Source organism: Oncorhynchus mykiss, chromosome 12 (assembly GCF_013265735.2).
Source record: "Oncorhynchus mykiss isolate Arlee chromosome 12, USDA_OmykA_1.1, whole genome shotgun sequence".
NCBI classification, from domain to species: Eukaryota; Metazoa; Chordata; class Actinopteri; order Salmoniformes; family Salmonidae; genus Oncorhynchus; species Oncorhynchus mykiss.
In genome coordinates, this window is record NC_048576.1 from 42,982,022 (window position 1) to 42,995,879 (window position 13,858).

The following is a 13,858-nucleotide window of genomic DNA, read 5'->3' on the forward strand; positions in this document are numbered from 1 at the left end:
AGCGAGTTCAATCAAGGAATCCACGCTGGAAGGAACCTCCCGGGAGAGAATCTCATCCTTTACCTCTGCGCGGAGACCCTCCAGAAAACGAGCGAGCAAAGCCGGCTCGTTCCAGCCACTGGAGGCAGCAAGAGTGCGAAACTCAATAGAGTAGTCTGTTATGGATCGATTACCTTGACATAGGGAAGACAGGGCCCTGGAAGCCTCCTCCCCAAAAACAGATCGATCAAAAACCCGTATCATCTCCTCCTTAAAGTCCTGATACTGGTTAGTACACTCAGCCCTTGCCTCCCAGATTGCCGTGCCCCAATCACGAGCCCGTCCAATAAGGAGAGATATGACGTAGGCGACACGGGCAGTGCTCCTGGAGTAAGTGTTGGGCTGGAGAGAAAACACAATATCACACTGGGTGAGGAACGAGCGGCATTCAGTGGGCTCCCCAGAGTAACACGGCGGGTTATTGATTCTGGGCTCCGGAGATTCGAAAGCCCTGGAAGTGGCCGGTGGATCGAGGCGGAGATGGTGAACCTGTTCTGTGAGGTTGGAGACTTGGGTGGCCAGGGTCTCAACGGCATGTCGAGCAGCAGACAATTCCTGCTCGTGTCTGCCTAGCATCGCTCCCTGGATCTCGACGGCTGAGTGGAGAGGATCCGAAGTCGCTGGGTCCATTCTTGGTCGGATTCTTCTGTTACGGTGCGTGAATGAGGACCCAAAAGCGAATTAACGTAAACTGAGCTTCTTTAATAACAAAACAAAACGTAGGCTCAGATGGACCGGCAGGTTCCGACAGGACAGGACAAGGTTGCAGCAAACATGACGATAGTCTGGTTCAGGCATGAACAACACAAACAAGAATCCGACAAAGACAGGAGCAGGAACAGAGAGAGATATAGAGGACTAATCAGAGGGAAAAAAGGGAACAGGTGGGAAAAGGGGTGACGAGGTAGTTAGGAGGAGACAAGGAACAGCTGGGGAAAAGAGGGGGAGAAAAGGTAACCTAATAACGACCAGCAGAGGGAGACAGGGTGAAGGGAAAGGACAGAAACAAGACACAACATGACAATACATGACACTTATGGTCAATCTTCCAATGATATGCCTACAAATACGTCACAATGCTGCCGACATCTTGGGGAAACGGCAGAAGGTCTAAGCTTATACCTGTCGCATTCACAGCCATATAAGGAGACATTAGAAAACAGAGCTTCAGAAATTCTGCTCATTTCCTGTTTGACGTTTCATCTTGGTTTCGCCTGTAGAATGAGTTCTGGGGCACTTACAGACAATATCTTTGCAGATTCTGAAACTTTAGAGTGTTTTCTTTCCAAAACTGTCAAACTGTCAAAACTGTCAACTGAATATGCATAGTCGAGCATCTTTTCGTGACAAAATATCGCGCTTAAAACGGGAACGTTTTTTATCCAAAAATGAAATAGCGCCCCTAGAGATCCAACAGGACGCTACCCATCCCTGTCGCGGGATCATTTTCGTCAGCAACCACTGAATAGCATAGCGCAATAGTCCAATATAATTACAAAAAAATATTAATATTCATGAAATCACAAGTGCAAAATTGCAAAACACAGTTTAGCCTTTTGTTAATCCCCCTGTCGTCTCAGATTTTGAAATTATGCTTTACAGCGAAAGCAATCCAAGCGTTTGTGTAAATTTATCGATAGCCTAGCATAGCATTATTTACACTTAGCATCAGGAAGCTTGGTCACAAAAATCAGAAAAGCAATCAAATTAACCGCTTACCTTTGATGATCTTCGGATGTTTTCACTCACGAGACTCCCAGTTACACAACAAATGTTCCTTTTGCTACATAAAGATTATTTTTATACCCAAAATACTGACGTTTGTTTGTCGCGTTATGTTCAGAAATGCACAGGAAAGAGCGTTCACGACAACGCAGACGGAAATTCCAAATAGTCTTCATAATGTCCACAGAAACATGTCAAACGTTTTTTATAATCATTCCTCAGGTAGTTTTTAAAATATATATTCGATAATATATCAACCAAGTGTGTAGGTTTTTCAATAACAGCGGGAGGAACAATGGCGGCTTCATTGGATACCATCACTTATCGATTGCCTCAGTTTCATCCCGTGTCAGCATTAATGTTGTTTTGTTCCCCCTGTCCAGAAGCTGTCCTTGTTTTGTTTCATGTTGATCATTTATTAAATATTCACTCCCTGTACTTGCTTCTCGTCTCCCAGCGTCTGTCCTCACAGAATGCTGACAGCACAATATTGGAAGCATCAGGGAGTTTTTTTGTTTTTTTGTTGGTGATGTTGGGTCCAGGTGCTGCTGCCGAAGGAACCGGGGGTTCCTCAGCTGGCTCATCAGGCTTCCATGCCGTAAATGGCTCAATAGGTTTTCTTTCCTCGGTTAGCTCAGCAGGCTCCCATCACACGTCATACCTCAGCCGGCTCGTCGGGCTCCCACGCCACAGACGGCTCGTCGGGCTCCCACACCTTGGTTGGCCAGTCAGGCTCGCCCAGGTGGGACGCCAGGTGACGCCCCTAAAGGGGGAGGAGGTACTGTCACGCCTTCTCCTGCTCACCCTCTTTGGCGCTCGTTACGCGCCAAAGAGGACTCTATCACGCATTGATTGCCTCCCCTATAATAAATAATTAAGCCAATTTGTGTATTGCTGATTCATCAATAAGGTTAGGGTTTGTGCAGATATCCAAGAAATATGCGAAATCAGAATGAGACTGATGAGGTACTTATTAATAATTCACTGTTCAAATCAAATCAAATTGTATTAGTCACATGCGCCGAATACAACAGGTAGACCTTACAGTTGCTTACTTACGAGATCCTAACCGACAGTGCAGTTTCAAAAAATATTGATAAGAATAAGAGATGAAAGTAACAAGTAATTAAAGAGGTGCAGTAAGAAATAACAATATATACAGGGGGGTGCCAGTAACAGAGCCAATGTGCGGGGGCACTGGTTAGTTGAGGTAGTATGTACATGTAGGTGGAGTTATTAAAGTGACTATGCATAGATGACAACAGAGTGGCAGTGGTGTGGAGAGGGGAAGGGGGGGGGGGATGTGAATAGTCTGGGGAGCCATTTGACTAGATGTTCAGGAGTCTTATGGCTTGGGGGTAGAAGCTGTTTAGAAGCTTCTTGGACCTAGACTTGGTAATCCGGTACCACTTGCCGTGCGGTAGCAGAGAGAACAGTCTATGACTAGGGTGGCTGGAATCTTTGAACATTTTCAGGGCCTTCTTCTGACAGCACCTGGATGGCAGGAAGCTTGGCACCGGTGATGTACTGGGCCGTTCGCACTACCCACTGGAGTGCATTGCGGTCGGAGGCCGAGTAGTTGCCTGAGGAGGCAGTGATGCAACCAGTCAGGATGCTGTCGATGGTGCAGCTGTAGAACCTTTTGAGGATCTGAGGACCCATGCCAAATCTTTTTAGTCTCCTGGAAGGGAATAGGTTTTGTTGTGCCCCCTTTACAACTGTCTTGGTGTGCTTGGACCATGTTAGTTTGTTGGTGATGTGGACACCAAGGAACTTGAATCTCTCAACCTGCTCCACTGCAGCCCTGTCGATGAGAATGGGGGCATGCTTGGTCCTCTTTTTCCTGTAGTCCACAATCATCTCCTTTGTCTTGATCACGTTGAGGGAGAGGTTGTTGCCCTGGCACCACACGTCAGGTCACTGACCTCCCTATAGGCTGTCTCGTTGTTGTCAGTGATCAGGTCTACCACTGTTGTGTCATCGGCAAATTTAATGATGGTGTTGGAGTCGTGCCTGGCCGTGCAGTTATTAGTTAACAGGGTGTACAGGAGGGTGCTGAGCACGCACACCTGAGGGGCCCTTGTGTTGAGGATGTGTTGTTACCTAACCTTACCACCTGGGGGCGGCCCATCAGGAAGTCCAGGAACCAGTTGCAGAGGGAGGTGTTTAGTCCCAGGGTCCTTAGCTTATTGATTGGGGCGGCAGGTAGCCTTGTGGTTAGAGTGATGGACCAGTAACTGGAAAGTTGCAAGATCAAATCCCCGAGCTGACAAGGTACAATCTGCCCCTGAAGATGTTACTGTTCCTAGGCCGTCATTGAAAAGAAGAGTTTGTTCTTAAATGACTTGCCTAATTAAATAAATGTAAAATAAAATAAAAAGCAAAAAAATTGAACGCTGAGCTGTAGTCAATGAATAGCATTCTCACATAGGTGTTCATCTGTCCAGGTGGGAAAGGGCATTGTGGAGTGCAATAGAGACTGCATCATCTGTGGATCTGTTCGGGCGGTATGCAAATTGGAGTGGGTCTAGGGTTTCTGGGATGACGGTGTTGATGTGAGTCATGACCAGCCTCTCAAAGCACTTAATGTCTACAGATCGGTAGTCATTTAGGACAGGTTACCTTAGTGTTCTTGGCAAAGGCACTATGATTGTCTGCTTGAAACATGTTGGTATTACAAACTCGGACAGGGAGAGTTTGAAAATGTCAGTGAAGAAACTTGCCAGTTGGTCAGCACATGGTCGCAGTACACGTCCTGGTAATCTGTCTGGTCCTGCGGCCTTGTGAATGTTGACCTGTCTAAAGGTCTTACTCACATTGGCTGCGGAGAGCGTGATCACACAGTCTTCCGGTACAGCTGGTGCTCTCATGCATGTTTCAGTGTTATTTGCCTCGAAGCGAGCATAGAAGTAGTTTAGCTCGTCCGGTAGGCTTGTGTCACTGGGCAGCTCTCGGCTGTGCTTCCCTTGGTAGTCTGTAATGGTTTGCAGGCCTTGCCACATCCAACGAGCGTCAGAGCTGGTGTAGTGCGATTCAATCTTTGTCCTGTATTGATGCTTTGCCTTTTTGATGGTTCGTCGGAGGGCATTTATTATAAGCTTCCGGGTTAGTCCCGCTCCTTGAAAGTGGCAGCTCCAGCCTTTAGCTCAGTGCAGATGCTGCCTGCAATCCATGGTTTCTGGTTGGGGTATGTATTGTACGTACGGTCACTGTGGGGACAACGTCCTCGATGCACTTATTGATGAAGCCAATGACAGATGTGGTGTACTGCTCAATGCCATTGGAGGAATCCCGGAACATATTCCAGTCTGTGCTCGCAAAACAGTCCTGAAGCTTAGCATCTGCTTCATCTGACCACTTTTTTGTTGATCTAGTCACTGGTATTTCCTGGTTGAATTTTTGTTTGTAAGCAGGAATCAGGAGGATATAATTATGGTCAGATTTGCCAAATGGAGAGCGAGGGATGCATCTCTGTGTGTGGAGTATAGATGGTCCAGAGTTCTTTTCCCTCTGGTTGCACATTTAACATGTTGATTGAAGGTAAAACTGATTTAAGTTTCCTTGCATTAAAGTCCCCGGCTACTAGGATTGCCACCTCTGGGTGAGAGGTGGCAATCCTGAAAAAATGTACTCAATGTGGCTGATACAACAGATCAGTACATTTAGCTTAAAATGTTGATAAACAATTAAGCTATTTCTTCACATTATAAGCGCAGCAATGCGCACATGGCAGCAGGCTACAATAGGGAATGTTTTATTTGCGGAAAACGGCATTATAGAAAGTGACTGCAAATGCGATAATGCATGTAATGCTTTTATTTGAAATTTGAAATTTTATGGTGAAAATGATCGTCCCAAAACTTGAAACTCATGCGCTGCTTATGTATGCCAGTTAGGCTCTAAACCCCTTGTAAAGCGGATTAATGTGCTTATTTGGCCACTTTAGTCGTGACACAAACCTTATCAAAACATATAAGCCTATGGGCTGGGCTACATGTGGTGTTTAACTATGATTCAAAGGCTGTTTCTTATGCTGGATATCATTCACAAGTGATAATATATACAGTTGAAGTCGGAAGTTTACGTTCACTTCGGTTGGAGTCATTAAAACTCCTTTTCCAACCACTCCACAAATTTCTTGTTAACAAACTATAGTTTTGGCAAGTTGGCTAGGACATCTACTTTGTGCATGACACAAGTAATTTTCCCAACAATTGTGTACAGACAGATTATTTCATTTACAGTGCCTTGCGAAAGTATTCGGCCCCCTTGAACTTTGCGACCTTTTGCCACATTTCAGGCTTCAAACATAAAGATATAAAACTGTATTTTGAAGTGGAATGACATGAAGTGGAACGACATTTATTGCATATTTCAAACTTTTTTAACAAATCAAAAACTGAAAAATTGGGCGTGCAAAATTATTCAGCCCCCTTAAGTTAATACTTTGTAGCGCCACCTTTTGCTGCGATTGCAGCTGTAAGTCGCTTGGGGTATGTCTCTATCAGTTTTGCACATCGAGAGACTGAATTTTTTTCCCATTCCTCCTTGCAAAACAGCTCGAGCTCAGTGAGGTTGGATGGAGAGCATTTGTGAACAGCAGTTTTCAGTTCTTTCCACAGATTCTCGATTGGATTCAGGTCTGGACTTTGACTTGGCCATTCTAACACCTGGATATGTTTATTTTTGAACCATTCCATTGTAGATTTTGCTTTATGTTTTGGATCATTGTCTTGTTGGAAGACAAATCTCCGTCCCAGTCTCAGGTCTTTTGCAGACTCCATCAGGTTTTCTTCCAGAATGGTCCTGTATTTGGCTCCATCCATCTTCCCATCAATTTTAACCATCTTCCCTGTCCCTGCTGAAGAAAAGCAGGCCCAAACCATGATGCTGCCACCACCATGTTTGACAGTGGGGATGGTGTGTTCAGCTATGTTGCTTTTACGCCAAACATAACGTTTTGCATTGTTGCCAAAAAGTTCAATTTTGGTTTCATCTGACCAGAGCACCTTCTTCCACATGTTTGGTGTGTCTCCCAGGTGGCTTGTGGAAAACTTTAAACAACACTTTTTATGGATATCTTTAAGAAATGGCTTTCTTCTTGCCACTCTTCCATAAAGGCCAGATTTGTGCAATATACGACTGATTGTTGTCCTATGGACAGAGTCTCCCACCTCAGCTGTAGATCTCTGCAGTTCATCCAGAGTGATCATGGGCCTCTTGGCTGCATCTCTGATCAGTCTTCTCCTTGTATGAGCTGAAAGTTTAGAGGGACGGCCAGGTCTTGGTAGATTTGCAGTGGTCTGATACTCCTTCCATTTCAATATTATCGCTTGCACAGTGCTCCTTGGGATGTTTAAAGCTTAGGAAATCTTTTTGTATCCAAATCCGGCTTTAAACTTCTTCACAACAGTATCTCGGACCTGCCTGGTGTGTTCCTTGTTCTTCATGATAATCTCTGCACTTTTAACGAACCTCTGAGACTATCACAGTGCAGGTGCATTCATACGGAGACTTGATTACACACAGCTGGATTGTATTTATCATCATTAGTCATTTAGGTCAACATTGGATCATTCAGAGATCCTCACTGAACTTCTGGAGAGAGTTTGCTGCACTGAAAGTAAAGGGGCTGAATAATTTTGCACGCCCAATTTTTCAGTTTTTCATTTGTTAAAAAAGTTTGAAATATCCAATAAATGTCTTTCCACTTCATGATTGTGTCCCACTTGTTGTTGATTCTTCACAAAAAAATACAGTTTTATATCTTTATGTTTGAAGCCTGAAATGTGGCAAAAGGTCGCAAAGTTCAAGGGGGCCGAATATTTTCGCAAGGCACTGTATAATTCACTGTATCACAATTCCAGTGGGTCAGAAGTTTATATACACTAAGTTGACTATGCCTTTAAACAGCTTGAAAATTCCAGAAAATTATGTCATGGCTTTAGAACTTCTGATAGACTAATTGCGATCATTTTAGTCAATTGGAGGTGTACCTGTGGATGTATTTCAAGGCCTAACTTCAAACTCAGTCCCTCTTTGCTTGACATCATGGGGAAAAAAAAAATCAGCCAAGACCTCAGCAAAATAATTGTAGACCTCCACAAGTCTGGTTCATCCTAGGGAGCAATTTCCAAATGCCTGAAGGTACCACGTTCATCTGTACAAACAATAGTAAGCAAGTATAAACACTATGTACTTTGGTGCGAAAAGTGCAAATCAATCCCAGAACAACAGCAAAGGACCGTGTAAAGAAGCTGGAGGAAACAGGTACAAAAGTATCTATATCCACAGTAAAATTAGTCCTATATCGACATAACCTGAAAGGCCGCTCAGCAAGGAAGAAGCCACTGCTCCAAACCCGCCATAAAAAAGCCAGACTACGGTTTGCAACTGCACATGGGGACAAAGATCGTACTTTTTGGAGAAATGTCCTCTGCTCTGATGAAACATATATAGAACTGTTTGGCCATAATGACAATCGTTATGTTTGGAGGAAAAAGGAGGAGGCTTGCAAGGCGAAGAACACCATTCCAACCGTGAAGCATGGGGGTGGCAGCCTCATGTTGTAGGGGTGCTTTGCTGCAGGAGGGACTGGTGCACTTTACAAAATAGATGGCATCATGAGGTAGGACAATTATGTGGTTATATTGAAGCAACATCTCAAGACATCAGTCAGGAAGTTAAAGCTTGGTCGCAAATGGACAACGACCCCAAGCATACTTCCAAAGTTGTAGCAAAATGGCCAATACCTTGACAACAAAGTCAAGGTATTGGAGTGGCCATCACAAAGCCCTGACCTCAATCCCATAGAACATTTTTGGGCAGAACTGAAAAAGCGTGTGCGAGCAAGGAGGCCTATAAGCCTGACTCCGTTACACCAGCTCTGTCTGGAGGAATGGGCCAAAATTCATTAAACTTATTGTGGGAATCATGTGGAAGGCTACCCAAACTGTTTGACTCAAGTTAAACAATTTAAAGGCAATACTACCAAATACTAATTTTATGTATGTAAACTTCTGACCAACTGGCAATGTGATGAAATAAATAAATGCTGAAATAAAAAATTACACTATACTATATATATTCTCTCTACTATTATTCTGACATTTCACATTCTTAATAAAATAAAGTGGTGGTCCTAACTGACCCAAGACAGGGAATTTTTACTATGATTAAATGTCAGGAATTGTGAAAAACTGAGTTTAAATGTATTTAGCTAAGGTGGATGTAAACTTCTGACTTCAGCTGTAATTCACAAGTGATATTATTGTCACCCATCAGACTATTCTGGATTTAATCTCGTCTTTACATGTACCAAATAATGTGTGAATTTGTATTTATTTAGAATGGACCATTGTCATGCACTTGTCTCGAAATAGGGGCAGCGGAAAAACATTTCTTATATGCACTTAAATAGCGGGTGGAGTACGCTTTTGCCATGATTTATTTTCATGCCAGCCAGGTAAACTATATTCCTGTTGTAAAGATAAGCAATGTGCTTAATATTAGGAAAGTTAAGAAATAAATATAGTTGGTTTACATTTGCATTGATATCAGAGTGATTAGAGGGACAATACAGTATTGAGTACCAGGCAGGTAGCAAGTTTGGTAGGCTACTAATGACCATGAGCAGCAACAGATCTTGAAGAAGCCTAATTACCATGACTAAACGGTCACTTGGAATTTGACTGCCTTCATGACTCGTGACCGCTGAGGTGGAGGTAATACGGTCACCGTAACAGCCCTAGTCAATGTATCACATGGGGGTCATGTGTAAATACAATTGGAATCAAGTTGAATTGTGATTCTTTGGAGAACAAATTTGTAAATGCAGTGGCGTTTAATTGAGCTGGTACTTCAGAGCATGTGGGCTGCATTCCAAGTTTAGCACAGTTCATGTTATAATTATTAGAATAAACCCAATTAACTGAAACCACATCACATCCCTGTTATACCTCATCTATTTCCCGTATCATTTGAATTATCTGTAGTATGCATACTTTGCAATGCTTTTATTTGACTTTATTAGGTTACTGAGTCACACTACATATTTGTATGTAGGGTAGAATAATTTCCAACATGCAACAAATACCGTAATCCATAATTGTCCAATAAGACATGATGCATAGCATGCATAACCTCTTTTCCAACTTTTTCTGATGAACTGCAACAAAAGAAAGCTAAACACAAGCTGTGCTTCATCCAGAAGCGGTCCGCCCACATGTGTGTTAGGGGCAGTGGCCCAATTGTTAATAGTCAATAAAAAAATATATAATATATATATAGTGAAAAACTATATTGTTCAAAACAAGTTGTTACTACACTTCTGCCAGTGACTGCCAGCAGCTCCGCGGGCGCATAGTCCATGCGAACATTGGATTGGATTGTTTTGTCAGCTATTTGCTATCAGGGGGAACCGCCCCAATGAAATCACAGGATTTCATAACATCAATTATAACAGCACAAAGGAAATGGACGATCCTAGGGACCTCAAAAGTGCGCTCAGTCAGAAATGATGGGTCTGATCTAGTATCCTTCCCAATGAGTCTCTCGCGCCAGACAGCTTACTTCCGCACTAGATACTAGAAGGTACAGATGCTGCTAAAGCAAACAGATAATTATAATTAACTTGTAAATAAATAATCATTAACAGTCATGGAAGCCTGGGACCTGATAAACCGGACATCTACATTCGACAAGAGTCAAAGGACAGAGGGATAGAACCTTCTCATTGCGGATCTGGTAGGACAAAAAAGCATTACTGTGGCTGGCCAATTGTATTGTTCATCAGCTATAGCTAGCTGGTAGCTTGCTAGCTAGAAACCTTCCATGCCAATTTCAAGTCTTTCTAAACTAATATCTGACTAACTCGGAAATATTTCAATTAGTTCAGGATGGCTGGCGTGCTTTGTGACATTATATTAGCTACATATCCCCAGTTAGATCATTTGTTTTCACGTATTACATCTGCATGCTTGTTGCGCTCTCCCTGGTGCACTAGTTAATTATTGAGCTAGCTGCTAGTTCTACACATTATAATCTAATCTGTTCAAAACAGTGGCAGCATGTTTAGCAGTGGTCATTCGGCTTTTTACATGTAAAAGTGAAATAGGTGTATTTATGCTGTTGTTCAAATTCACAGATCTTTTTATATATCGTCTTAAAGAAACTGGTAGTTCAAAAACTTTGCATCATATTTCTGTCACGCTACTTTGTTGAAAACTCCAACCACCCCGCGCTTTCAGCCAATCAGCGGCCGCCATGTGCGTCATCCATGTGTCTATATTAAATCCCTGCTCATGAAACCATTGACTGAGTGAAATGTCTGTCTGCGAGAGAATAGAATGCTTAGTGCACATCGTAGCAAACCGTTTTGCAACAAGTCTCTCTTACTGGACAAGTTCAGGTTAGCCCCTCCAAGTTTTGGCCTGTTTGCTTCTGTTTGGTTCCTAGTAAATACACGCCAGGACTGGGATGACATTGAACTCACAGTTGACTGTGATCTCAACGGTCTGGACGTCTGTGGCGATGTCGTTGATGGCGGTGCATTCGTATGTCCCCGCTCTCTGTCTGGAGATACTGGGGATGTCCAGGTATTCGTCCTCCGATACCAAGTCAACTGTGAAGGTAAACAACAACACGAGGTGAGGTAAACAATAGGTGAAGTAAGAAGCAACAACAACACCAACATGTGAGGTAAACAACAACAACGAGGTGAGGTGAAGTGTACGGCAATCCTATATCAAATCAATGGCCCAATTATTCACCCCACTGTTCTCTAAAATACCTATCGTACATATTTTCCCATTGGAGAAAAGGGTAAGCCATCATTTTCTAGACCGACCAACTTATTAAAAGGCAGGGTGTTTGAACTGATCAAAGCCTCATCCTCATGTAAAGCAGGAATTAAATAACTCAGGTTGGAATGAAGAGCAGCGCTGAAGGAGATGGCTGCCGTTTTACAATCCCGTACCCAATTGTGCTATTTTGTATGTTTTTTCGTGTTATTTGTACATCATTTGAACATTTTGTGCATCATGTTTCTGGCAACCTGTCTTATGACCGAAAAGAGATTATAGATATCAGGACAGTGATTACTCACCCCGTACTGGAGGAATATTTTTTAACGAGTCGGACGGGAAGGATTTACTTCAGATGCACGACAATGCCCTCATCCCCATCATTTGCAGGAGAAAGTGACGGAGGTATCGGGGACGAAGGTCGGGTGCCTTGTAGGGATCATATGCCGAGAGGGTAATCTACCTTTACCATTGGTCCCATTAGACAACGTACAATCAATCGATAATGAAATAGACAAACTACGATCACGTATACAGTGCCTTGCGAAAGTATTCGGCCCCCTTGAACTTTGCGACCTTTTGCCACATTTCAGGCTTCAAACATAAAGATATAAAACTGTACTTTTTGTGAAGAATCAACAACAAGTGGGACACAATCATGAAGTGGAACGACATTTATTGGATATATCAAACTTTTTTAACAAATCAAAAACTGAAAAATTGGGCGTGCAAAATTATTCAGCCCCTTTTACTTTCAGTGCAGAAAACTCTCTCCAGAAGTTCAGTGAGGATCTCTGAATGATCAAATGTTGACCTAAATGACTAATGATGATAAATACAATCCACCTGTGTGTAATCAAGTCTCCGTATAAATGCACCTGCACTGTGATAGTCTCAGAGGTCCGTTAAAAGTGCAGAGAGCATCATGAAGAACAAGGAACACACCAGGCAGGTCCGAGATACTGTTGTGAAGAAGTTTAAAGCCGGATTTGGATACAAAAAGATTTCCCAAGCTTTAAACATCCCAAGGAGCACTGTGCAAGCGATAATATTGAAATGGAAGGAGTATCAGACCACTGCAAATCTACCAAGACCTGGCCGTCCCTCTAAACTTTCAGCTCATACAAGGAGAAGACTGATCAGAGATGCAGCCAAGAGGCCCATGATCACTCTGGATGAACTGCAGAGATCTACAGCTGAGGTGGGAGACTCTGTCCATAGGACAACAATCAGTCGTATATCAGTCGTATAACAGTCTCTCGATGTGCAAAACTGATAGAGACATACCCCAAGCAACTTACAGCTGTAATCGCAGCAAAAGGTGGCGCTACAAAGTATTAACTTAAGGGGGCTGAATAATTTTGCACGCCCAATTTTTTCAGTTTTTGATTTGTTAAAAAAGTTTGAAATATCCAATAAATGTCGTTCCACTTCATGATTGTGTCCCACTTGTTGTTGATTCTTCACAAAAAAATACAGTTTTATATCTTTATGTTTGAAGCCTGAAATGTGGCAAAAGGTCGCAAAGTTCAAGGGGGCCGAATACTTTCGCAAGGCACTGTATATCCTACCAACGGGACATTAAAACTGTAATACCTTATGTTTCACCGAGTCATACAGCTAGCGGGTTTTAAGCTTTTTCGACAGGATAGAACAGTGGCCTCTGGTAAGACTAGGGGTAGCGGTGTATGTATATTTGTAAACCACAGCTGATGCACAAAATATAAAGAAGTCTTAAAGTTATGCTCGCCTGAGGTAGAGTATCTTATGATAAGCTGTAGACCATACTATTTACCAGGAGAGTTTTCACCTGTATTTTTCGTAGCTGTCTATATACCACCACAAACCGATGCTGGCAGTAAGACAGCACTCAATGAGCTGTATATGGCCATAAGCAAACAATAAAACGCTGATCCAGAGACGGCAATTCTAGTGGCCGGGGACTTTAATGCTTCGAAACTCAAATCCATTTGACCTAATTTCTTACAGCATGTTAAATGTGCAACCAGAGGGAAAAAAACTAGACCACCTTTACTCCACACACAGAGACGCATACAAAGCTCTCCCTCACCCTCCATTTGGCAAATTTGACCACAATTCTACCCTCCTGATTCCTGCTTACCAGCAAAAACTAAAGCAGGAAGCACCAGTGACTTGGTCAATAAGAAAGTGGTCAGATGAAGCAGATGCTAAACTACAGGACTGTTTTGCGAGCACAGACTGGAATATAATCAGGGATTCATCCAATGGCATTGAGGAGAACACCACATCAGTAACTGGCTTCATCAATA

General features: G+C 42.9%; 1 protein-coding gene across 7 annotated transcripts in view; it reads right to left on the reverse strand.

Annotated features, from left to right (window-relative positions):
• LOC110538899 (opioid-binding protein/cell adhesion molecule) overlaps positions 1-13,858 on the reverse strand; it is a 560,346-nt gene that overhangs the window by 24,585 nt on the left and 521,903 nt on the right. For all 7 annotated transcript variants that reach the window (XM_036937611.1, XM_036937614.1, XM_036937610.1 and 4 more), the window contains one exon: positions 11,258-11,386. In XM_036937611.1, coding sequence (XP_036793506.1) covers positions 11,258-11,386 — 129 coding nt within the window. The remainder of the gene's footprint in view (positions 1-11,257; positions 11,387-13,858) is intronic.